The 27,409-nt window shown below is 40.4% G+C and overlaps 2 protein-coding genes across 5 annotated transcripts in view; one reads left to right on the top strand and one right to left on the bottom strand.

Annotated features, from left to right (window-relative positions):
- The window catches only part of macrod1 (mono-ADP ribosylhydrolase 1), a 173,817-nt gene that overhangs the window by 17,838 nt on the left and 128,570 nt on the right, over positions 1 to 27,409 (top strand). The window lies entirely within an intron of this gene.
- The window catches only part of flrt1b (fibronectin leucine rich transmembrane protein 1b), a 46,725-nt gene continuing 42,402 nt past the window's right edge, over positions 23,087 to 27,409 (bottom strand). For all 3 annotated transcript variants that reach the window (XM_084718995.1, XM_084718994.1, XM_084718993.1), the window contains exon 3: positions 23,087 to 27,253. In XM_084718995.1, the coding sequence (XP_084575121.1) occupies positions 25,040 to 27,238 (2,199 nt within the window). In that variant the 5' untranslated portion in view covers positions 27,239 to 27,253 and the 3' untranslated portion in view covers positions 23,087 to 25,039. The remainder of the gene's footprint in view (positions 27,254 to 27,409) is intronic.

Genomic DNA, 27,409 nt, shown 5'->3' with positions numbered 1-27,409 from the left:
CTATAGCAGGACTCTTTGCATGCTTAACCACTTTATAAGGGATTTTCTAGCATCAGGCCAAGGATTAAGTGATTTTTGTCACAGTCCTACTTTGAATGCCACAGTATCTACTCCACTTTCCAGTGCTTAAGCTGTTGATAGCTTGTTTGTTTTAAGTATGTACATCATGTAGCGGTTATTAGAGGATAATCAAGTTGTCGCCAGCTGTTGTGTTTGTTTTTAAAGCTTCTGGAAGCTCAAGTCCACAATAGCCGTCTTACCATGTAATTTAAATGCAAAAAATGAATTTGATTTTACAATAGCACTCTGTATGATTGTATGATCAAAATAAAATAGACTTTTACCATACCCTCATTTAGGGTCTCGTGCATAATAGTAAGCATCTGAAAAGTATTAGAAATCAGTTTTAATCCAAGTTTGATGTATTGCCAAATAAGTGTTTATTCACTTTCCTGCATTAGGTTTGGATTGGGCGTACTTGACATTTATTCTGAAAATTATGCACTTAATTCCACCAGCCAATCTTAGAATAATACTCATTAGTTGCTGAGTTCTCCCGCTCAAATGGTTGCAACAGAACCTCTTTGCTTATGCTTAATTTGCTTCTCTAAGTCAACTCAACAACAGGGACTTGAGGCTGATTTTTCCAGAATCATATGACACAAATGATAAATTTACGTTGCAGAAATCAGTATCAGTTTAAGTGTAGGGAGTTGCTGGGTTAGCGCTGCCCTGATCCACGGCAAGTAACGTTAGTTCTGAACTAACGTGTTAAAACACCAAGGTCACACAATAAGTGATCCTGGCAGCGGTGGATCAGCAGCTCTCGTGTCGTCCGAGGTTAAGTGACTAAATTAATGTTTTTGTCAGAGGAGTCTGGTGGCTTTTAAGAGAACATATACAGCAGCTTTAGTTCCCTTTGGAAAGGGCTCTGTAACAGCAAAGTCAAGCAATAAATATGTTCTAAGTATAATGTATTCTTAAACTAATATTAGTATTATTATTTTTAAGAGGCTATAGGGCTGTCTCTGATTAAGATTTTTTTCAGTTGTATCAGATTTGGCTGTAACACAGGAACATTCAACGTTTTATTATTTTTTGACAATTCAGTGCAACACACTTAATTCTTATATTAGCCTACTTTAGTATGTTAAGACTGGCTTTTTAATGCTTTTCTTTGTCATCTGTGACTGTGTGAAAATATCAGATTTTCACACAGAGAGAAGGTAAAAGTGTGCATCCTGTTATAGTTCAGTTATAAAATCAGTGTACCATGGAGTGTCCCCTCTGGACTGCTGCTGTCCTGGACACTCCACTCCTTCACACTGAATGAAGGATTTATTTCGACCAAATTAGAGTTGGTGGTTGTTGGAACAGTGGAAGGACAAACCAAGCCATTTAGGTGAGTTTTATTTTGTTTCTGTCAATTTTAAATGAAGCCAACAGTGGTGTTTTACAAAAGGTATCTGGTTAGTTTGGTGAGAACAATAAAACAACTGTTTTGTTTTCTGTTTTGAAAAAACAACAACAACTTACTAACGTATCTTATGGTTTAAAAAAGGTCTCTTACTGTAGAGATCCTTTCCATAATGTTGTCAGACACATAGAGTAGTAATCTCAGCCTGTGGCAGAAACAAGCACTAGGAAATAAGCGTTACCTGCCCTGCTCGCTCCGGTGTTCTGGGGGCTGACAGCATGTCACCTGCACTCTGTTTCTATCACTCTTCTCTGCTTCCATCACAGTTAGTTTTGTGGTGTGTGGTGATTTTAAGACTTGGCTTGTAAAGTTTACAGCCTGCTGTGTTGTTGCATCGCTCCATGTATAATGACGCAGGTAAAAAAAAAAACAAGAGTTGAAACTTGTTTAACAACCACTTGTTTCACCTTCTTTCCTCACTGAAATGTTACTCCTGTGCATAATTGTAAGCCCCTATCTGTTCCAATTAACACCGACTGACAAATGAAAAACAAAGACTGCTCAACTTGAAAAATCTCAGTTGACGAAGGGGTCTGCGCCTACTGATTTCAGTCTTCCGCTTTCAGGGGTCAGCCCTCAGTGACTAAAATCCATTTTGCTGCTGCCCCTGTCCACAGCGGTCCACAAGAATACATTGTTTAGTGCTGAGTGAGATGTCAATCCAACATGATCTGCCAACCCACACAGCCTTGAGAAATGGTCTATACAGCAAAATATGATGTTTCTTGAACAAGGTTTTCACTCAGATCTTTGTGGATGCATAATGGAAAACTAAACTTTGATGTCATGCATGCATTTGTAACACATAAAGCCACGTTGCCAGAGGCTTTAATGCTTTCAAGCCTGCATTTTGTCTTTACACCGTTGCCACTTTATCAAGTCATTTTTCCTCGGTTTTAATCAGGAGGGGCATGTTGTTGTGATCCACCCAGCCTCCCAGGTAGTAACAGGGGTCAGAGGAGGTGATGAAAAGCCCAGAACAGAGACTTTCTTGTGCTGTGGAGGTCCCACAGGCCCCACAGTGTGTGTGCTCTATCTCTCTCTCTGCTGCAGTTACCATACATCTACCCTGCAGCTCCTGTCAGCTCCTCTTAGGACAGGCTCACATTACAAGATGCAAAATGTCACACCAAGTTTGCTGTGGCAGACAAATATTTTACATGTGTGTGCGCTAGAAGAAACCCTCGAACAGATACTAAAGAGTAGGCCTGAGTGTATTTACCGCGTGTGTTTCGATGCATTGGGGGTGCTTAAATTAAACGCAAAATTAAATAAAAATCCCCTACTTGCTCTCAGACGGCCCTCTATTTCTGTAAAAAGTAATTTAGTTAGAGTTGTATTGTTTACTCGAAAAGTAAACTGCTGCTGCTATGAAGAGGTTACAGATCCCTCATGAATTTCTCCCTGCTGTAGTAACTGTACTTCCTTAGCTTTAGTTCCTATAGCAGTGTTCCCACTGTGCTGACTTGGTGTTTCATGAAGCAGCGCTAACAGACACGTCCTCACTATACGCCCGTCAACTTTCTGTACACACAAGTACACTCACAGAAGCAAATTGGCATTGCTGATGCTGCTTCAGTTTCACAGTAAATGTGATACGCTGTCAAAACTTAGCCTGGCCATGACCACCTCTCCGCTACCATCCACTAAACCAGGACAAAATTACAGCGGTGAGCATCGAGCAGAGAATGCCAAATGGAGATGTTAACCTGTTGTTGTTGTTTTTTTTTTTAGTGGAAAGAGGATTTACTGTGCAAAATCCAATAAAAGAGTGTGAGTGGAAAATCCATCTGAGTACGTCTGATCTGTATGGATTTTAATCAGGAAGGTCAACAGTAAGCAGGGTCAACGGCACGGCCGAGTGCCGACACCACAGTACCACAAAGAATACTCAAACTCATACTGGAAGTGTATTATTTATTGAGTAAAAGCCGTTTTACTCTGCTGTGAAGTATTTAATTTGGTTGAATGTAGCAGTGGTTTTTACTGTAGCACCGAGTTACATTCAAATTGGCAACATTTTCATTAGCGTAGAGTGGGACTGCAACTAACACTTATCTTCATTATTGATTAATCTGTCAGACTGCTTTGTTAATTAATTGATAAACTGTCTAGTCAGACAATAGTAAAAAAAAATACCCATCACAGGTTCCCAGAGCCCAGTGTCACATTGTCTGTGGACTTGAGTTTGACTCAGAGGCAGGTAAAGTTTGATAAAAGTTTAATATGTCTGAAGTAGGCATGGCTCTATACCACTTGTTCATGTACGATACTGATACCGTAACCTTGAATATCAGCCGATATGATACCAATCTGATACCTTTTTCCCCATGTACAGCCCTTTCCTGCATGTCATCCCCCAGTCTAATAAAAATCATTTGTATCATTGCACTGTCTAAAAAACATTATGCAAAAACTGTTAACCAAATAGGCCACAGTCTGTCTTAGTTATGCAATTCTGCTGCTTCTTTTGAAACTTTTTCACACATAGAATTTTTGGCAACATTTTTGAAAATAAAACTTAACTAAATAGCACAAATGCATAATTTTCACTCATCTGATCTGTTGTTTTTTCTTCCTTGAGCATGAAGTAACTCCACACAGCAGACAAGGTTTGACATTAATGTATTTTCTTTCACTTTCCCAGAAATCTGCTTGCCCAAATTCAATTTTTATTTATCCCTGTACAAGTTGTTTCATTTATTAGAGGTTCAAAGAGGTTAATAGTCATGTTTAATCTACGGCTGCAGTGTCTTTGAAAATGACAGAAAATAGTGAAAAATGTTCCTCCTAGTTATTCAAAGTCCAAGGTGATGTCTGTAATTTCATGCTTTCTCAGTTTTAACCCCAAATATATTCAAAGGTTTTAAACCAAAATATATTCAGTTTAATATGATTAAATGAAGAAAAGCAGGAAATCATTTGAGGCTGAAAACAGCATTTTCCATGAAAAATTACTTAACGAATAACTGATGATCACAATACTTCAATAGTTTAATTCATTTCGACGGGGCATTTAACTTGTCGTGGGCAAGTGAGCAAGCCTTATTGTTGAACCCTGCATGATGACAGGTCTCACTCATGTTCTTCTCCCCGCCCACACTCCCTCCAGTATCGGATCAATACTGATACTGAGTATCGGATCAGCACATCCCTCGTCTGAAGTGAAAAATAAGCTCTGTTAGTAGGTAAAAGCAGCAATACCATACAGTGATAATACATTAAAGTTTACTTAAGTAAAAGTACAGAAGTATTATTAGTAAAATGTACTCAAAGGCAATCTATGGTGGGTTTTCCCAACAAACAATCTCTTACAAAAATAATCCCTCTCAATCATCACCCACGACCCATTAGAAGTGAGTGGCAGTGCCTGCATCCGCAAAGACCAGCCCTCCGCCCATACCTTCTTATTTTGGGACACTTTACCAACCCAAAATGTCAACATTTGATGCCCTGAGAATGTGACTCAACAATCGACCATCTTACTGGTCTTTTTTACAAACAGCAACTGACAAATCCTACTCATTCTACCTTTAAAGTATCAAAAGTACTTTTAATGCAACAGAATTGTGTTATATTATTGCCTAATACTGTATTATTATTATTATTATTATTATTAGTTATTCATTATTATGTTAGCAACATTTAAAGAAAATTGTTGTGAAGTAAAGATGATTTTGTTTACTGTATATAATCTTTGGTATTCTAATCTATAATCTTAATCTATATATATAAATGTAGCATATTTTATAAACTGATCTTTTTCTTGTATGTAAAATCACGATCTTCAAAGTAACCAGTAACTCTAGCTGTCAAATATATTGGAGTAAAGAAAAGAACATTTGCTTCTGAAATATGGAGTACAGAGCAGGATCGATTATAAATGTCAAAGTAAAAGGAAATACCTTAAAGTAATATCACTCAGACTGAAAACCAAGATCCAAAAAGGCAGGCAAATGGTCGCAGAAAGCAGGCAGGTGGGATAAAATGACTGGATGATGAGGCAAACAGGCAACTGGTAGATGCTGTGACAGACGTCAAATTGCTTGTTTTATCTGCAACAACAGTTCAGACCCAAAAAATATTCAGTTCGCTGTCATGACAAACAAAGAAAAGCAGGGAATCTTCACATTTTAGAGCCTGGAACCAACATTTTTGGCAGTTTTGCTTGAAAAATTACTTAAATAATGAAGATTATCAAAATGTCTCCTGATGAATCTTCTGTCAATGAAAGATTAATCAACTAATACTGTACATGATCTCTAGGCTCGAGCTAAATTTTGTAGCTGCTTTAATATTGACTGGAGCAGTATTTCCTGTAGATTTATCTATCCCTGATGGTATGCAAAAAACTCAGACGAGGAGTGCAGGATGGCATATTGACGCGGCCAGCTTCAGTCAGATGGTGCAGCGGGCGGACTGCAATTTATATTTGCATTCAAATTTATTGCTCGGTATATTGAAGACTTCAAACAGAGTGATCACAAAGAGAGGATGACTTAATAAGCAGCATTTATTGCATAAAAATAAGCCATGTAACCCGTGACCTTTGCAAAACATTAGCACATTGTAAACACATTTCATTGCTGCATCTTTTCTTCCTTGACTTGGAGAAAAATTTCACCATGGTGTCATGATATAGAAATATTAAGTAAGACAAAAGTGCAAGATAAAAACATTTCCGTTTGTTTTAAGATAATGTGAGATCAGCACTTGCATCCAGCTGTTTCCCAGGCAAAGACAGAGGCTGACTCACGCAAATAAATGATTGATTTTCCAAATTAATGGATATTTGGAGTTATTTTTGGCATTAAAAGAATTTCTATGTCTGGCAGGAGTTCTCACTGGTCTGGTGGCCCAACAATTATGGGGGAAACACTGATTGAAGCATTAATGCAGACCCACTGGGTGTCATCTTTGATTCACAGCCACAGACTGCAGTGACCGATGCATTCAGGGACCTTTTTAATTACTGTATTTAATGTGAAAACAGCTGCTGTCTCAATTATAAATGTGCTTAAATATAACATTTCTCCTCTCCAGTGAAGACTGGATGATGTGTATCTTTTAAAAAAAAAATATTTACAGACATGTTAATATCAAATAAAAAATTAAATTCAAGTCTTTAATGTTTGTAGAGAGTGCTGTCACTAAGGAGACATGCTTGCTATAATTACCATGGTCCCTGTCCAGTAATATTGCTTCTGGAGAGAGACATTATCTAAGCTGCAGTAATTTCTCTTTGTATTTGTTTAGAGGATCTTCTCTTTATCCTCCTTATGATTTAAAAACACATATCAAATGAATAGAAAATTACTCTTCCACGCCCTCTTGAAGTGGTTCGTCTTTGATGGTAAAGTAAATGAAAGACTGTAGGCGTATTTCATATCTTTAAGGGTTTAGATGATCTAAGCGCCAGCGCTCCGAGGAATCAGGGTGTATATGCATCAAATTCACTTTAAAAGTAGCTTTTAAACTGGGTTTGTGATTGACATTTTGTTTTATGTTCAGCTTTAGATTTATGCTCGTTTTCTTCTAGCCTCTCTACTTTTTTGAGGTTTGTTGACACTCCGCTGACCCTCCTCTTGTCCTAGCTCAAATCTAGATACTAGTATCTCATTGCACTGAAGCTGTGTTGTTATGTCCACTCTGTCCTCTTGTATCTGTGTCTTTGCCATGGGCACAGTTTGGAGGCTGCAGTGGCTTTGTGAATTGGCTGCAGTATGAATTTAGACAGTGCTGCTCTAGTTTTTCCAGTCCAGATCTGTCCAAGTTAATTACGGTACAACTGTCAGAAAGACCACTTTACTGGTCATTTGGGCAGCGGCATTAATGCTCTCTGTGTAGTGAAAATTTTGAGCTTTCAAGGTTCAGTGCTCCGAGTTTCCACGGAATGCTCTGATTTCCAGTTTGTGTCTCAATTTGAGTGGGAAAATGGAAGAGCAGAAAAGCTACAATGCTTCACGGTTCATCTCCAGAGTTTTGTCCTTTCCCTTCCCCTGTCTTTTTCTTCACCACTTTCATTTAGACATCATCGCGGGGCTGTGACCTGAGAGGAGCGAGACATTGATTTACACCCTGACATTGAGAAGTTAACGTCCCCCTCGGACAGTTAATCCCTAATGTTGTCCGGGTCAGTAAATAAACGGAAAGAAGAAAAGCCAAACTGAAGGAGTTTGCAGAAAAGCTCATTCGTGCTAATTATTTCTCTCCCACCCCTCCCTTGTTAAAAGCTTTCCCACCCCTCCAATCAATCGCCACTTTAGCTAGCAGGAAGGGATGGAGGAAGTGCGAGCCTCATTAGCCTGATTGGGCCGATGTGGGAGATGGAAAGAGATGGAGTGAATGAGGGAGTAAAAGAGAAAAGGAGTCAGCTTGATCATCAGCACTTGGCCCATCAGAGCTTCTGTCATGCAGGCGAGTGCTGTGTTCAGATGTGTCGGTGTGTTGTGCAGCGTTGTGACTTCTGGTAGGCTGAGAGAGGATCTTCTGAAGGTGCTGTTGGTAGACTTAGATATTTTGTTCTCTATGTGGTAAAGATGGTCAGTCTCAGAGCGGTTTGTAAGAAGGGACAGCAACGTCTGTATATTTTCTGTGGTGGGACTCAGTACACAGAGTGCATAGTCTAACAGCTGAGCTACCTGGCTGCCCTGGAAGCTAAATGTTTTTCATGTAGACAGGAAATGATAAAAATCACCTGAGCCATATTGTTAAGGTGGCTGGTAAGGTGATAAGTGTTCCACAGTCCCCCTTGACAGCAATTTTTTAACCAGCAGGTTCTCTTCAGCCAGGTTAGAGCGCACAAACCACCCTCTCCACGATGAGTTTGAAACTCTTTCACCTGGGATAATAAAATGTCTGAACTGAAATGACCTGAGCAGAACTGAACCGTTTTTCTTATAGGGATGGTTCACCCAAAAATGAAAATTCAGTCATTATCTACTCATCCTCATGCTGATTGAAGGTCAGGGTTAGTTTTTTTAGTCCACAAAATACTGCTGGAGTTTGACAGGAATACAGTGCTGCAGAATCTCCCTAACAATTTAAGTGAATGGTGACCAAACATAAAAAAAACAACAGAAAATTCCTCAGTTCTGCTTGTCTGGTGTAATCCAAGTCTCCTAAAGCCCTGACATGCCAAGCTGCCTTGAAAGACGTCATTTACACCGTGTTTTAGCGTAAAGCTTCACTGTAGGGCCTCAGCTTGGAGCCATGTCCACATGTGTGCGCCCACCATCTGAACTGGGCGTGTGTGGTGTGTTTTTCACTTGTTTTTCTGTTTGAGAACTGGTCACCATCATCATCATTCTGCATAGCTTGTTAGCTACAAAACCTTAAACATGCGTGGTTACCACTTTGACTGCGTTGGCCCGTTGTTACTGGATAAAATGTCCATTCCACATCATGAGCCCTCGGGTTTTAAAACAGCTTATTGCAATCGGTTGAAATATTAAAATTTTGTGGTGTTTTTTTATTTAAAAAAAAGTAGCTCAACTGTTTATATGTATTTGTTCATAGGCTAGACTTGCTCTGCCCAATGTGGCAACAACATTGACATATGATCCAAAGTCCAGTGGGACATCTAGGTATCTATGTCTATGTATAAAATCAGTGACAAATAGCAACAGCAAAATGGCCACAAAATGGCATCAGGCACAGGTGAGACTGATACAGGTATACAGGTTGTGGACTTCAGGAAAATAACTCTTAAACTCATAGTTTCAACCTCTGTGAAAAATCTTAAGACAGTTGTTTCTAGCAACTGCTACCATGGCTCGGGTGTCATCTGAAAATTAGGCTGGCCTGACAGATCCATTACTTGCCATTGACTTTTAGGGCATAACAAAACAAAATTCTCTCACATGAACCTGATGTCAGGCTGAATGAAAGAGGTGCAATTCATTCTCATTATCAGGATACCCAATGGCCACACTTGAAGGGCTGCCATCATAGCCTCTTCCTGATTACATCCCACTGCCTTCCTGATCTCTGTCCAAGAACTCGGTGTCTTTTTTGTGACCTTGTTGTCCATGTGCAATAAATTGACCAAGTGAGAAAAACAACGCACACTTTTGGATACTCTCTCCACAAAGGCATTCTCAGTGTTGAACTCGGCTGTACACAGAAAAAGTGGCCGAAGTAGTGGTGTGAAGAATGACAAGAGAGATTGAGAGAGAAGTTCAAACCCTGTCTTAGATTAACATCTCCACACACCCAATTATTACAGTACATAAACTGTCTGATTGTCTCTTTTGGATGGAGTCCTTTCCAATACCAATTTCAGAAAGTCATGCCAAGAATTTATTTATAGGGTACATTTAAAAACAATAAATATTGATCAAAGTGTTTCACAAAGAAATGTGAAATACAGTGAAATAATTAGAATGAAAATAAATAGTAAAACAAAACCGATCTATCTTTGGCAGAAAGGTTTGTGCTCATGTAGGACCCCACCATTCATACTAAAGGCCCCACACATGATTGGTGGTAAAAACCGCTTTGTGCTGGATGTCCCGTCGTGTTTCCTGAGCGGTGGCGCCCGACTAAGCAGTACCACAATCCTCGGCATGGTGCACCGCTCTTTCCTTTCCAGACACCACCGAAGAAAAGTGTTTCAGGGGTTCCCAAACTCTATAACACAACACTAAAAACAGACGATGATCTTGCTAGTAAACGCAATGCATAGCGAAATGTGAACAGGCTGTGAGATTTGTCAATCATATTGTTTAAGAACTTAGCTAAATTTGATGCTTAAGTTGGCTTAGCTGTTTGTATACCAGGCAGAGAGGGCGTAGTAGCGCTGTGCTTTGCCTCTCTGTGCCATACCTGGCAGTAAGCCAGGACAAATTTCTTATCATGTGTCGGCCCTTTAAGAAGCTGCTTGGAAAAAGAAGGTTCTCAGCTTATTTTAAACATTCACGCTATTACTAATTGGAAGGGTTCATGAAATGCAATTGTAAATTGTGGTGATAAATGGGGAGTGGACTTAACAATGAGGGATAAACTATTTCACAGCCTGACAGCAAGAATAGAAAAGGCTTGATCACCTTCAGACTTTAACTGTAGGGGAACATGAAGTAGTGAGGAGAAACTGATCAGAGGACCTAACAGAGGACCTGATCGGTCTCACTGTAGAATAGAAACTGTGGACACTGGAGATGTAAGCTGGTGCCAGTTTGTGAATGGCTTTAAAGGGATAGTTTGTATAATTTGAAGAGGGGCTGTATGAGGTACTTATCCGTTGTCAGTGTATTATCTACAGTAGATGCCCCCAGTCTGGAGAAGCAGAGAGGAGTATACCAGCACGGACATTAAATAATGACCTACTGTGGACAGGGTCAGCAACAGAAGGTGTTTTAGCCACTTGAAAAAAGTCCACATCAGTTCAAGTGTACACTAGATTTAGAATATTTTCACTACTTTACCATCAGACAGCCTTTTGCGACAGAAAACCACTTTTATAGAAGCCAAATATTGCTCTCTTTAAACCAGCCAAACTCCATAGGCAAAATCTGTTAGATGCTGCTGGTCAATCACTGCCACAATATCTTTTCTTTTTTTGTATAATTGCGTTACTTTGTGACTTTCGTGTTTTGCAAAATTATTGATTTTTCCTGTGTAGTTCGGCTGGTGTGGAGAGAGTGGTATTTGGCTTATAGAACAGTGGTTTCCCATTGGAAAAAACTGAGTGATGGCAAAGTAAACCAGTGAAAAATTCTACATATAGTAGTATACTTATGGTCTGTTATTAATCTTTTTTAAGTGGACCTTTTTTAAGTGGTTAAAATTCCTTTTGTTGCTGACCCTGCCCACTGTAGTTCATTGCTTAGCTTCTGTGCTTGTGCCCCTCTCTGCTTCTCCAAACTGAGGGCATGCCGACCACCACCCACTGTAGCTAACACACTGAATATCAGTAAGTTCCTCATGAAACCACACATTAAATAATCTGAACTATCCCTTTTAAACCAACAAAAAGAATCTTATGACCAGTGGGTTTCAGATGCTCATCCAACAAACTCTTTGTCTGAGGCATAGTAAGGACATTTGACGTTTAAAACAGCTGACTAAATGTGACCCGGACTATTGATATTGTATGAAGTAACTCCTCAGAGGTTGTGACAGGGTGACAGTAATGTGCAGTTTGTAAAGCAGCCAGCTGTCAGACTTGTATGTGTTTCCTTGTGCAGGGCAGAGTTCAATTTTCTATGCTGTCTCACTTAATGCACTCCTTAGTGTAGCAATAATCGTTTGCATTCCCAGTTTCTTATGACAATAATAGTGTACCGCCTGCCCTTTTTTCAAATATTGGTTTTGGTGCCAGACAAGTAATCAGCCTAGCATTAAGGCTTTGGCTGTGCATCCAAAGTCCTCGTCTCCTTGGCTGCTCAGGGTGAATACTTGAGCAGCTCCAAAAAAAAAACTCTCACTAAGTACGCTAAGTCAGAATCACCTGATGAATGGCTTTTTTTAATGAGTTTATCAACCTTTGATGATTGATGTTTTTCATTTAGACTTTTGACATCTGAATCCAACGCTGTCTCACTGAACCAGCTGTGCAAATAATTTTGAGTAGAACTGAGACACACAAGACGGAATGAGAAAAAATTTATATGGAAATTAAAAGCACATTGGGGGAAGATTATCCTCATTGTAGGCAGTGTTATTTGAATAATAAAGTATAATGCAGCCTGACAATAAGCCTCCATTTTCTCTCATCTTTGTAATCATAGCTTAGTGAACAAAGTACAAAGGATGTATCATTGTAACCTCCAAAATGGGCTTTAATCTAACCCCAAGTCCTCTATCCTTCTCTCCACCAGCAGATACAAGGGGCCCTCATTGTGTGCTCACATGTCCTCATCACAGACGACGCTTTTGTCACATAATCACACACACAGACACGCACAGAGTACAGGGAGTACACACTGCACTCACTGCTCACAATTACCATCTTGTAATTGCGATCTATCAAGCGTTGTTGTGAAGTGGTGCCCGATGCGCATGTTGTCGGCTGCATTATCAGAGCTTATGAAATGACAAGACTATTTATAGGAGCTATTTATCCACTTATCCTGTTGTTGCCATTGTCCATGGGTGGAACGGGTAGCCCTGTATAGCTGACCACCACATTCATCACTCAGTGCATCAGTTTGAACACTATATATGACCTTAATTGAAAATGGAAATGAAGATTAAAAGGTCAACATAGGGACTTTTCCAAACCTCTAGTAGAATTCTTAATGAACATAGAAGAAAGAATTAACATCTGGTTGTAGTTTATAATGTACAGATATTTTGTTGTCACCAATTTACCTGATTTGTTTGATACTGGCTGCGGATTGCTGCTATTTTGTTTTGATATTTCCAGGTAATTAAAGCATGAAAATTTGTTCTGGTAAGCCCCTGGCAAAAATCTGTTTTAACTGCCTGAGCGAGAACATTTGTGGTCAATTCACTTTCAACACAGCACAGTCAAGTGATTAAAAATGAAGAATATTTATCCCTGTTTTGGTTCTTGATGTGTATCGAGTAAACCGAAAACAAATTGCGGATGGATCTGGCTTTCATAATACAAGAAACAGAAGACAAAGTCAAGGACACCGTGACGCGTTTTGGATACAAAGGACACCTCAATCACTGTAACGTCAAGCAGTGGAAAGATTTATTACGCCCTTTACTTTCTGTGTCTTCTGCAAGATCAACAGCATGTGATGGCTCTGAGGTCTTACACATGCATGAGCGAGGCAGTTATCTGTGTGCATGTATGAGTTGTTAATCTTTGCACATTGCCTGTGACACTCTGGGGTATGTGTGTAATGAAAGAGTGTGTCTCAAGATTTTTCTGATATGTTAAAGTTGATATACAACCACAATTCCAAAATGGTTGGGACATTGTGCAAATTGTAAATAAAAACAGATTGCAATGATTGGCAAATATTTTTTGACTTGTATTCAATTGAATGCAGTACAAAGACAAGATATTTGATTTTCAAACTGATATATATATTTTTTAAATATACACTCATTCTGAATTTGATGCATGCAATGTTTTTCAAAAAAAAGAAAGAAAAAAAAAAAAAATAGGCCCTTCCCTCCCGTCAAAAACAGGATGTCTGCAGCTAAAAAAGTAATTTTACCATACAGGAAGTCTCTGTTGTCCCCATGTTTTCAGGAAATGATTCAATAAAATGCTTTCTGTTGCTAAAACAGAACAGGCTTGGTTTCGCAAATTAAATTCATGAAACTATTTCTAGAAGGTTTTTGTCATTGCTGGATGAGATCTAACTCGCCTATGAGCTCTGCTTCTATTTTATATTTTTTATTCTGTGCAAATCCTACTTATTCTGTATACTGACTGATGTTCTGGCAGCGTGGCAGGGTTTTTTTTTTTTTTCTTTTGTACCTTTGACCCTCCTGGCTGAAGAGAATTTCTCACATTTTGCCAGCATTGTTGTCAACTGCATACCTGCCAACTTTTAGTTTTCAAAAAATGTCCCAGCCTGACATTGTGACAACAGTCTGCCTGCGTAAAGAGCAGCAGCAGCAGCAGCAGCGCACACGCCTCTTGAATAGGGCTGTGGTTTGCCAGGTTGCAGTGACAGATGTGTTGAAATTGTATTTGTCTGGCAACTTTGAGGACGTTTGACAAACATACAAAACTAAAGGATTGGTGTATGATTATTCATAATAAAGTTTGAGGGCCATGAAATTTTGACAAAACAGGAGGCCATTGGGAGGTGGTCTTGGCAGCTTTGGACTGTTTGTGGGAGTTTTGTACTTGTATTTTGTGTAGTAGTACAGGGTGCTTTATGTCTATTGTGTGTGGGTTTTTTTTGCAAAAAAACCCAAAAAACAAATGCGACTCAAACAGGAGTAAATAGTCCATTTGTGTGGAACTATTTTCAGCTGTGTATTAAGACACATCTGGCACTCTGGTTTTAAGTGTTTAAAAATTATGGATTATACAGTACTTGCCAATGTTATTTTTTCACATTAGCCCATTATATACTCAAAAAGTTACAGTTCGTAGTTGAAATTTATTTTTGGTGTACAAACTATTTAATGGTGTCTGTTTCTAGATTACTTCAAATAAAAAGTATTTTCAGCTTTTCTCTGCTGGACATTCTTTCTTTATTACGTATTGGCCAACATATCAGATGTAATATGTCTCCCACAACCTAGAGATGCATGATCCACTTTCAGTTCTGATCAACTTCTGATGCCTGAACTTGTACATTTACCAATTCTGATACTATATGTGTAGGACCACTTCCACCCTCCAGAATGTTGGCCTTAAACACATTACAAGTTGCTGTCTTCAATTCTAGACAAAAATTAAAATGTCTCCAAACTAAGGACATGTTGAGTTACACATTCAAGTGCAGAATAAACTGCCTCAGAGATGCAATAGTTTGGCTCTCTTTAGCTTCACAGACTGGACGCATATCATTACAGCTGGACAAACAGCACCACATGAGTGCTGGAAGTGAAGTACCAAGCGATCTGTCCTGCTACAGCAGCAGCGAGACAGCAGCATCGTCCTGTTTAACTTCTAATATCGGGATTATCAACACATGAAACGTGTTTCTGTTTGTAGAAATCACTTAAGATAGATTTTCTTCATCAAGCCGTGTTAAAATTGAAGTATGCCCTGCTGCTGTTACATTTATACCGTGTGTCGTCTAACAGTGTGCCACATATGAGTCAGAAATGGCTTAAAATAACGTTACAGACTGTCTGTAATTTGTTTCGGTTATTTTCTTGGCTCCACGCTGATGTACAAATACACTGCCTGCGATCATCTACTGACTCCAGCAGTGAAATAACTCCATGTCATAACCAGTTCTAAGTCTGAAGTCAAAATATTGATTGTCCAGTTCAGTGAAGGGTCGACAGTGATTAGTGATTAAATTAATCTGCATTCTGCATCACAGCTCCTTTTTTATTTGAGGTCCAGTATTTTTCTGATCAGGTATGTGACATGGAATCTATTAAATAGCGTGGAAATTAGACTAACTTCAAAATATGACACTATTATCATTATTCTAATGATGTCTGTGTTGTCTGTCTGTTTTCCAGGACTATGGTTGAAGAAAATATTGAAATGCTAACACATGACACAAGTTTTTGATATGTATTTTAGGTAAATTATTTTGTATTAAATTGAACAATAACAAACATAATTGATAGATTAATCGATAAATTAATCAGTGCAGCCCTACCATTCTCTAACTCTCTAATTAAATGAGAAAATAATCGACAGATTAATTGATAATGAAAATAATTGTTAGATGCAGCCCTAGTTGGCATCTCAGCCTATAAGGACCCTGAGATCTCATGTTTTTGGTCAGCAGTGGACATCCGTGGCACAGAGTAATAGCATTTATATCAGGCTTCGGCTAAAAAGAGAATTCTTGTTAGTAGCTCACATTCATTGTTGGCTTTGGTCTTTTAATGGGATTTATTGACAAAAAGAACATTGTAGACTATCACCTCTTATCTTTTAATTCTTAGTCACTCTCTAAGTCTAATAAGTTGGAGAGAGAGCAGTAAAATAATTTTGCTCCTTAATTGAAGGTAGATTAAGGGTTCTGGTTAATGGTTGTGATTCCATTATTTTGCGAAATATTTGTCGATATTTTTTAAGACTCTGTTTTATCATCATTAAAATGTTCAGCCTTGAACCAGCAGCACACTGTGTGTGTGTGCCGGACGTCTGGTGTGATCACAATCCACTCTGTGGCATTTTCAACTAAGTAATGAATAATTTATTTTGCTCCTGGAATTCATTTATTTTTTTGGCTGCAGTGTGTCTGCCTCTGCTGGAGAAAGGCTGAGAGTCAGTACTCCAGAGAAATCACAAGTTGCCATAACTACAAGTGCTAAGGTCTCTGCACGGTCCAGAGCGTAGCCCCGGAGAGGTGGGCAGTAAGCCGACCATGAGTGAAGGCTGAGAGCTCTGGAAGACCCCATCCAGCAGGATCCCAGCGCCTGAAGCGCTCCTCAGCCAGAGTTGTTTCTCTTCACAGTTTGCTCATGTAGGCAGGAGATGAAACTGCATGCCTGATGGTTTATCACGTGAAAAAAGAGGAATCCATCAATTATTCACTTAATGTCAGTCTTGGACAGATAATGAGGCAAATAGCACAAAGACTACTTAAGGTTGCAAGTGCTTTTAATTTTCCTCAGTTTCTGACGCTCTTTACCTAACAGCATGGTTACAAAAAATCCAGCAGCATACAGGCTCATAATTAAACCAAATTAAAAGATAAAACACACAAGGCTGGGAAATTGAATAGAGGACAATTGCACTACAAGGGCAATTTGGTTATCTTTTTGTACATGCTTTCAGCACAGTTATAGCAGAAGTTCCCTTTTTTTCCCTCTCACACGAGGCATCTTGCAGTGGCACCGAAGTGTCTCTCTCTCTCTCTGATCGACAGTCTAATTCATACAGTTGGTGCTGTTATAATCCCCTGGGAGGCTGTCTTCGTTTCTCTCTGCCTTGTTTATTCCTGTGATGTCCTCTCCGTCCATTGCTACAGAGGAGCCCAGACCACCACAGCTTAATGTTTTGTTGTTGTTGCTGGATCAGTTCATACCTCTGAGGCATTTCACTGGTTCCTGCAGTGTGTGTGTGGTTGCAGAAACATGTTCGTGTTTGTTATCCAGCTCCATCACGCTCCGTTGGGACCACCAGTCCCCCTGCGACTCAGAGGTGTACAGATGTGTCTCCAACAACAATGACTGTTAAAATTAATTCCTGAGTTGGATTTACGGCTGAGGTGACAGTTTTTGGTTAGAGTTTTGTAAATCTGAGCATGTCTTCGGGTATTTCAAATTTAGCAGTGCTTTGTTTATGCATGAGTATTTATGTTTGAGATATTGAAGTATCTGTTGTTCCATTAGTTGTGCATGTATAGATGTGTATCTTAGAAGAAGTTAAGATTGAGTATATGTGTGACCATGTTGGAATGTTAAAAGGTTAAAGGTTAAAAGGGTGGAAGTGAATTAGGTATAGGAGAGGGTTCAGTCGTAGGTTTATAGGGGTCCTGTTTACAGGGGGCAATATATCTGTAATTCCTTTGTTTGGAGAAAGAGATGCTCTGGAATTGACATGATCCTTTTGACTGCATGTATGTGTGTCAGTGTTTAGAGTGAACTTATTTTTTTGCACTTTCAAGTGAATACATTTTTGAACCGTGATGTCCATACGTCACGTCATACGTCACGTCTTACAGTCCAGTCTGTTTTATGTTTGGATCACCTTCAGTGAATGATACCTGAAATGTGTAGGAACAAGGGTTACACAATAATATCAGCATGTCAGGCATCGGCCAGTAAAAGCTTTAAAATGAAATATTGGTATTGGCCCACAATGAACATTTCTGCCGATAAGTCAGGCCTATAAGATGACGCTTCAATTATATCCACGTGACAGGAGTATGTCTGTAGTGTAGAGGAGCGTCTGAAATGGATAGCAAAGTTCCTATTTACAACAGCAAAGAGGTTCTGGTTGGTCAACCGCCAAAGTGGACCCATGTCGTATCTTGAGAACAATATTAGTATCTTTAACGGCTAAATTCATCCAGGTGCGGCTGCGTCATGTCATGCTGGAGCTGATTGCGGCCATTTTGCATAATGCTTGTGATTCCACCAGTAGTGTCTTGAAGCGTCCGAGAAGCAGCTCTCCGATTCAAATGCACAGCAAGTCTGTTTTTGATGGATGCTGGGTCAATTAGCACAGAGTTGATTGAACAGGCAGGATGTCAGACACAGAAAATCTGGTTAATTTTCAAAATAAAAGACCCTGTGCAGATTCATGACAATAAAGACAGAAAAGAAACTATTTAACCACGTAACCTACTTATCCATGGAGAAGCACAGAGAAAGAGGACCTAATCAGCAAAATCTGAACAAGTAAACAAATGCTCCACTGCTGAAATGCTTCTGACATGCTGCTGGTGGGGCATGCAGCCATGCAGAGGATGGATCAGAACCATGGCACAGGCATGCCGTGCTTGGTGGAATCAACCTGTAAGTCTTTTTAGGTTTTTGACAGAAAAGTTGTACCCCATACTGACCAGTTCTGCTTTGCTACTACCATGTTTCTGTTCCCTGGAAGCTCATTTGCGACATGTCACCTACCCCCATGTGGGGCAGACGTGCAGAGAGTATGTAACAGAGAGAAACAGTCAGATAAAGCTGGATCAGGTGGGTCTTTTCCAGTTGAGGTGATTACATGAGGCACTTTAAACGAATTTGTGAAGAACGAAGAAAAACATGCAATAGTGAACAAAAACAGTCAGTAGTTTTCTTATTTTTTCCAGTGAATGTGTTCATTGAAAAACAGTATTTCAGGTCTGCAGCAGCCAGTGGACCATCACTATAAGTGTAGGCATAATAATATGTTAATTCTGCCTGCAACTAACAATTACTTTCATTATCGATAAATCTGCTGATTATTGTGCAGATTAATTGTCTAGAAAATGCCAAACAACTGTGAAAAATTCTCATCACAATTTCCCAGAGCCCAAAGTGATGTCTTCAAATTGTTTCTTTTGTCCAACAGTCCAAAACTCAAAGACTGTTCATTTACATGTAAATGAAAAAGAAAAGCAGCAAATCCTCACATTTGAGAAGTTGGAACCAGCAAATTTTTTTGACATTTTTGCTTGAAAAATGACTCAGATGATGAACCGATTATCAAAATACTGTAGTTGACAAATTATTTTCTTTGATTAATCGAATAAATGTTGCAGGTCTTGTTGGTTCCATTACAGGAGAGACTTGATGTTTTCTGCAATAAGATGGAAAAAAATTAACATAAAGTATATCAGTATCGGCAATCAGCCATATTGTATTGAAAAATGTCAGCGTACCGATATTAGCAAAAATCCAATATCGTGCATCCCTGGTGTGGACATTTGTATCTAGACAAACTGTGCAAAAACCTTGTGGTGTGGAAATGATTGCGTTGGTTGCAACAACTGCAGAAATGCATATATGCATGCATGCATAGATTTCACCAGATCTGTGCATTTACAGGAATACATTGACCTTTAGCTAAAGGAGCTTATAATGCATGCAAACAGTGGAAGACACTTTAGCGTGAGATGCAGCTTTACATCACTCTTAACAGCACTGTGGTGAAGAAAACACTGAGTACAGGCTTTAAAATGCAACTGACCATTTTATTGCACATTGGTGAGTTGAGCTCATTTGTTAAAGAAATAGAGGCAAAGTACTCAGAAACACGCTGAATTAAAAGAGGAGGTGCTGAAACTGAGGACACTACTGTTGTGCTCATGCACACAATCTACATATAAGACATTTATTTGTCCTGGAAAATGTAATTTTAGACAGATGATACACCAGTAGATGTAGCTTAATGGAAGCATATCTGAAAAACCCTCTTTGATTCCATTTGTTACAGTGCAATAGTTCATTTCAGACCCAACAGATATGCGCTGGAGTGTCTGAGTATACATCTTTTTGTTGGGTTTAATGTGAGTTAGAATAATTAAGCCTGAGGGGTTGACGCTGGATAATGGACTGCGACAGTGAAAGGCCCCCGTAATGACTGATGAGAACTTAGGGCATTGTTGTTCAGAGCACAGACATCACATTTACAGTTTGCGTTGGCACACACACATTCAGTGACAGAGACATATTATCAAGAATTATTTAGATAAACATTCATATCAAGTTGTTTTTTTCTGTCTTTATCTCCCTCTTAGACACTCTGTACGAGAAACCACTTCTAGCTGCATAAAGTATATTTCTTACTGACTCACTCCTTCACAAACACCCAACACAAGCAGTTACTCTTAGATGGACACTTATACACTCCCCCGTTCGTTATATTGATCCATGCTTACACAAGCATTAGCACTCACTTAGAATGAGAGACATGTCTTCACCCATACACAGGAGCACGGAGCATGAACACATCCATACAGATGCACACACACACTCTTCCTCGCGTCGCTCCGTGAAACACGCCACGCTAACAAACTTCCTGCGATAAAAAACACAAGTGTCTGCTTCGGGTTGACAGATTCCTCCAAACTGAATCGGAGCGTACAGCAGCTGATGTATTCATCCAGTGTGTGTGATTTAACGAGGTCCACTCCATCTCGTCATAAATCACATTAATAATCTCAACTTCACATTGATTTTTATTTTTTTTAAGCCACCCCAGTGCATTATTTGATATCTGCAGCTTTTGTTTCTGATTTAATGAACTCCCCCCGACACACACACACACACACACACACACACACACACACACACACACACACACACACACACAAAGAGGACTCATGAAGCTGCTTTTCCTTTTAGAAGTCTTTATTCATCTGTGTAGAAAAAAAGACGACAGACCAATAAATGGAATAGCATTTTGCACCCATTTTTATGTTTATACATAAGAGTGTTTTCATTATCACATCTGAGGGTGACATTTTTAAAGGAAAAGGATTTCAGCACAGAATGAAAGGAAGCTTCAATGCTCTTTAAAAAGAGAGAGAAAGAAAAACAAAAACAAATGCAGAAAAAAAAAACTAAAAACCCACACCGGAGCTTTTCCAATATTACTGCTACACAGTAACACAGGCTGGAAAAGAGAAAGAGAGCTACTGAAAGTAAGAATGGGTTTCAACACTCACAGGCTCTATATATATATATCAGTCTTCCCCATCCTCCCCTCTACTCTTTATTTTTCTCTCTCTACTCTTCCTCTTTTAATCTCTGGCTGTTTGCTGGCATTTTCCTTTGAAGTTCCTCCTCCCTTAAAGTATATTAGTGGGGTCAGCGAGAGGCAGTCAGAAAGCAGGTGCCGCTTCCATCTCCCCGTGTGTGTACGAGTGTTTGTATGTTGAACTGCACAGTGTAGCGGTAAGGCTGTGATCCCTGTTAACAGAACTGCATCTATGCTGTACTAAGGCCTATAGAGCTGGACGACCTGAGTCACCTAATGCACTTTACCTCCCAGAATGCATCAGATCAACTCTGAAATTTCAAATCAGTCATTAAAATACTCCAGATTAATTCTTGTAGGGTGGCACCTTATGATGACAGATAATGTGTGAATATATAAATTTGAGTGGCTGCAGCTACAGCGGAAATCTTCCTGCTGTAAGCAGATGATTATTATAACCGAAAAGTTTTTTTGCTTTATTTCTCATGCAGATTACCATCTAACTGACATTTGTATATTTATCACATGAATACAAAATAATGAAACACGCCGCATCACTATTCACTAAATTTTATTGAGTGTTTCAAAATACAGTGCCGCTGTTTCAAATGCTTTTCAAATGACTGTACAAGTAAAATGACTGTACTGTGTTTAATTCAAATACACTATAATAAAGAACAGTACTGTGTATAAAATGTACCTCACTGTAGTTTCACTGCTGCATCTTGTTGGCTCATTTGTCATGAAGCTCCAATGTTTTTCATTAAGAGAAAATGACTTAATTTTTCCTGTCATCAATGTGCACCCAACAAATGGAGGCGTGGGAGTTAAGGTAAAAAAATAGAATCCGTGTTCAGTAGTTCATAGTTTTTTTTCCCCCATATTGTCACGTATGAAAAGACCCATAGTGAAACAAGCAGACTGCTTGATTACTAGAAGCAAATTATTTAAACAGCATTCATGTCCAAAGCTTTTGATCCATATAAGTGGTTGATTGCTGTAACTGTGATCACTGATTAATGTGCCTTTTTGTTTCAATTAATTGATTAATCATTTGACTATACTTTCTGACTGTTAAGTATAAATAGTGAAAAGTGTTATTTCCTGCCCAGGATGATGTCTTTAAATTGTTCATGCCACTGACAGGCCAATAATTTTTCAATTAAGTTAATTTTTATTTGCCTGCTGCCAAATCATAAGAGAAGGTATATCAGGGCACTCTTCACATCGAGCAAGTCTAGACCATAGTATTTATAATTTTATTCACCAATATTTTCAGTTTGCCATCACATAAGACTGCTACTACTCACAATTGGGAAGCTGAAACAAGGAAATAGTTTTTGCTTAGAAAATGGCTACAATGATCAATTGTTTACCAAAGTAGTTGCAGATAATTTTTCTGCTGATTGATTTCATTGACTAATCATTTCAGCTTCACAAATTTATCATAGTGCGGCATATTGTGGAAGCTGTCACTTTCATATCTCTGGTTTAGTATCTCTGGTTGTATCAGGCTGTTTGAAGTAAATGGGCATGACTACTTTAAGGCAATATTGGGAAATCATGTTTTTTGCATCAATATGATGAAGTACTGTAGTCTGTCTGATATTTATTTACTGAATTCTCCAAAAGTAGACATTCCTGTTTAGTCATTTTTTATCAATAATCAATTTCCCAATCAGTATATCCGTAGGACTGGGATTGCAACTAATGGTTATTTTCATGAGTAATCGATTATTGTTTAGTCTATTAAGTGTAAAAAAAAAGAAAAAAGAAAAAAAGAAGGCTCGTCACAATTTCCCAGAACCTGAAGTGACGTCTTGAGATTTCTTCTTTTGTCCAACTAACAGTCCAAACCCCAAAGACTCTTTATTTATTGTCATAAATGACAAAAAAAGCAGCATTTTTGCTTGAGAAATGAGTGACATGATTAATCGATTATTAATCGATTATTATAATAGTTGTCGCAACTAATTTTCTTTTGATTGACTTATCGATTCATCGACTAATTGTTATTTAATTTCACAACATAAAATTACCCATACAGCATGCTATGATAGATGTTGTTCACTCCTGCCTGTTTGTATTTTGAACTTTCCCTTCACTACCAGAACAGTTACAACTGCAACTTTTTTAATTGAATTGAAAAGATTTATTGTTATGAGGGAATTTTAGGAAAGTGTAATTAGACCAGAGTAGTTCCGACTTCCACCCAAAAAATTATTAGCTGCTAAAAGTTATTTTCAATTAAGAAGATTTAACCAGGCTCTAGAAGATAATAGGTTACTATTATAAGATGTATGATTAGGTTTCTTTCACTTCATTTGAAAAGGTAATTTAATGATGAGACCAGACCACAATAGAAATTGGGTACATGCAGTACTTTTTCCTAAATTCTGAGAGAGATATTTTAAATAGCATTCTTCTGTAGCTCATGAGTTGTCCTGCAGGTTTTGGCAATCATTTTGCTTTTTTTTTTTTTATGTTTATCTCTGATTGTCTCGCCATGCTTCTCGTCCTCCCGTTGTGCTACAAACATTTCTGCAATCATGATTTGTAGCGTGGAAAAGGGTCCATGTTATGATGAAGATACATGACGTATGAGGTGGGGACTGTCCCCCAAAACCCTGTTCGATGATCACAAGCAACTGAAAACGTCAGTCCTCGGAGGGAGTGTGCAGTCTGTTATCACTCAGGTATTTGCTGAGTGTAGTAGTGGGCAAAACTTGAGCCATTTTTTGGATGACGATGTCACATTATTCCAGTTGTCACCCCCCTTCTTTACCCCGCCCGCACCCTCCTCGAGCTCTCATCTTCTTTTCCTTTTGTCTGCTTTTTTACCTCCTGCCGCTGCATTTGTCACACACCCTTTTTTCCACTTATCTTCCTTTCTTCTCTCCTTTTCTGTCCTCACTCTCTGCCTAAAGCCAACACACCTCTCCCAGTGCTCAAAAGCAGCACCCCTCTTTCTGTCTCTCCCTACATCTTATTTTATGTTCTATCCCTCCATTCATCCATCCATCTATCCATCACCCCCCACCACCACCACTACTCTCTCTTGCTCTCTCATTAGTCTCCCTATGCTGTGGTTTGTGTCTCCCATCTCTGTCAGAACTGTTATCACTGCTGTCAGCTCCCTTGGCGAGAACAAAGTCGTCCTCTGCTCACGGCACCACAAAAGACAAGAGAGAAATAAAAGGAAAGAGCCTCAGCCAAAAAAAAAAAAAGGAGGCGGAAAGGAGGAAAAATTAAAAAGCAGGGGAGTAAACTAGAGGGAAAGGAGGGGGCTAGGAACACATCTTTTCATGTCAACCATGATGCATTGTCATCTGTGGGTTATAACAACCATTGATTTCTCCCTCTGTCATCCCTTTTATCTATACAGCACAGAGCTTACAGTTGGTAGGAAGATATGAGAGCTATCTCTATACACATCAAGTGCCTTTTCCCCATATTATAAATATATCTCCTGCTAAATCAGCTAAGCCTAGTATATCAACCTCAAATAAGTTACTGTGTATTATCATGAGCTGAGAACAGTAGGTTTGAAAGACACTGAGATATCCAAAAGAGAAAACGTAACCATTTATAACTAGAAGTAGCGCTGAAAGAAGGGCTCACTGTATAATGTAGTATACAGTAGTAGAGTATAGTAGGACTTAACTTCTGTCACTCAATAGCAATGTCCAATCAACAGAGCCGAAATAAGTCTTTTCTACCTAGCAAACCAATCAGAATTGAACCAGCAGAGGCACAGAGGGTACTTTGGAAACCAAGGACAAAATTGCCACCAGCCAAGGGGTCGTCATCACAGAAATGGCGCCTGGCATTAGTGGCTCAGGGATCGTGTCCCTGTATCATCACGTGTAGGCATAATCTATGTCGGGGATGCCACCCTCTCTGTAGCCACGGTTGGTGCCATAAGTGACGTGATGGTGGCTGGTTTGGCTGAGGATGGTGCCATTCAGGCTGCCAGCTGCGTGGCTGCTCCGGTAGGTCCCGTTTGCTTGGGAGGAAGAGGATGAGGAAGGGAAAATGGTGTGGATGTAGGTGACATCCTCCAGCTTAGGCTGCAAGGGCTGATGGGCCATAGCTGTCATCTGAAACCCTGCAGGAGGGGCCCTGATCTCTAAGATGGAAGTGTCTTTCTTGGTGCCTGACTCTACATAGTCATCATAATGTTTCCCACCCCGGCCCCTGCTGTACGAGCCTGAGTCCCCGGACATGTAACCAGCTCTCTGTCCGTACCAGCAGAAGATGCCAAAGATTAACAACAGGCTTACCAATGCTGTGGCACCCCCTATGATCCCGGCCAATGGCAGGGCTGTTAGTTCAGAGTCCTGTCCCTCTTTGTCTGACCCCTCCCCTGCTGAGTTTACCAGAGCCTCACCAGTCTCTATCTGAGCGCAGGCCGGGGCCGCGTCTTTATTGTCCGTGTCCAAGCTGCCCACTCGAGATGAACCCATGCTGGAGCCCCCAAATGAGGGCTCCGGCCGTAGTGGCAGCAAGCAGATGAGGTAATGGGAGCGTGGGGTGAGCTGGGTGAGGAGGTACTGTCTCCTCTCTCCAGGTACCAGAGTCTCTGTGATGGAACCAAGAGCTGCACTGCTGCCCAGCCTCAGCCACGACAGGCGGAAGGATGGTGCTGGCTGTGGGCACAGCCAGCTCACCAGTACACTGTCCGAGGAGAGAGGTTTTACAGTCAGCTCCAGGGCCTCTCCAGATACCTGCCCCCCTTCACCTGGAGGTAGAGGCATAACAAGGCCCGGCCGCTTGGCTCGCAGGGTGAAGAGGGAACCTTGTGTGGGGACCAGCAGAGAGGTAGTGGTGGTGCTGCCATGGGGGACTGAAGCCACTGCTTGGCCCCCTCCAACACCATCTTCACCCCCTCCATCTTTTTCTGCTGGGTTCACCCCTGCTCCTGTGCTGGGACCAGCAGGGGGGCCTTCACACTGCTCCATCAGGGAAGTTAGGTCTCTGAGGGTCTGGCCCCTTACAGGCTCGGGCCCCTGACAGGTCAGACCCCTGACTGTAACCGCTGCCCCCCGGCTGTGCAGCCAGGCATGGAGCCAGCGAAGGTTGCAGCCACAGTACCAGGGGTTTCCTCTCAGCAGTAGCAGCTCCAGGCTTTCGGTGTCCTTCAGAAGTCCTCGTGGAAGACTGGTCAGATTGTTTCCTGACAGGTCCAGCCTCTGCAGCCGCCGCATCCCGTCCAGCGCCCCACGTGGTATGTGAGTCATTCCGTTGTCTTGCAAATGGAGTCGCACGAGATGAGCTGAAGGGAGATTAACTGGTGGAGACTGTAGGGCATTCCTGACCAGCGACAGCTCGGTCAGGTTGGAGAGACGGGAAAAGGTGTCATCTGCGATGCGTGTGTTGGCCAGCAGGTTCCCATCCAGGACTAAGCGCCGCAGGGAGGAGAGCCCACGAAAGGCATGTGTGGGGATGGTGCTGATTCTGTTGTCATCCAGTCGCAACTCCTCCAAAGATGCTGGCAAGCCCGCCGGGATGCTTGACAGGTGGTTCCGAGACAGAAACAGCAGTCGAAGCCGTGGAGTCCCAGAAAAAGCTCGCTCCTGGATGCTAACTGTGGATATAGAGTTATCATCCAGGTGTAAACGTTCTAGTAATGGTAACTTCGCCAGAGCTGCTCTCGGTAACGTTCGTATATTATTATCCTGTAAATGAAGCTCCCGTAACGAAGGCGGGAGGTGTATAGGGAATTCATCCAGCTGGTTGGCGTACAGGTAAATCACTCGTATAGAAGTGCTGCGTTCCAGAGAGGGAGGCAGCCCGGCGTTACTCAGCCGGTTGCTCTGCAAGTAGAGGATGGCAGCCATTAACGGTAGGGGAGGAATTATGCTGAGGCCACGGTCGTTGCAGTAGACAAAACCCTCATCACAGCGGCACACCGAGGGACAAACAATGCCCTCATCTCCCTCGCCCGTCTCCATGGCAATTGCCGCTGCCGCCAGTTCCAGCACCTCAGCCAATAAGGTGAGGCACAGGAGGAGCAGAAAGAGCCAATCACGGAGCTCAGCAAGACTCTCAGCTGCCATGTTGATGCACCGGTCCTGATTAAAAGAAAGGAAATGGGAAACTGAATTAAAACAAGTACGAGAACTGTAACTCACTGATTCTAAAATATAAGCAGTAACTTATTACATTCAAAAGAGAAAGTTGTTAGAGCATTTTACATAAAGAAACAGAAACAGTTATAAGATAACTGA

Source organism: Lutjanus erythropterus, chromosome 5, assembly GCF_056507025.1.
Source record: "Lutjanus erythropterus isolate fLutEry1 chromosome 5, fLutEry1.hap2, whole genome shotgun sequence".
Classification (NCBI taxonomy): Eukaryota; Metazoa; Chordata; class Actinopteri; order Lutjaniformes; family Lutjanidae; genus Lutjanus; species Lutjanus erythropterus.
The sequence above is the reverse complement of the archived record's forward strand: the minus strand, read 5'-3'. Positions and strand labels throughout refer to the sequence as shown.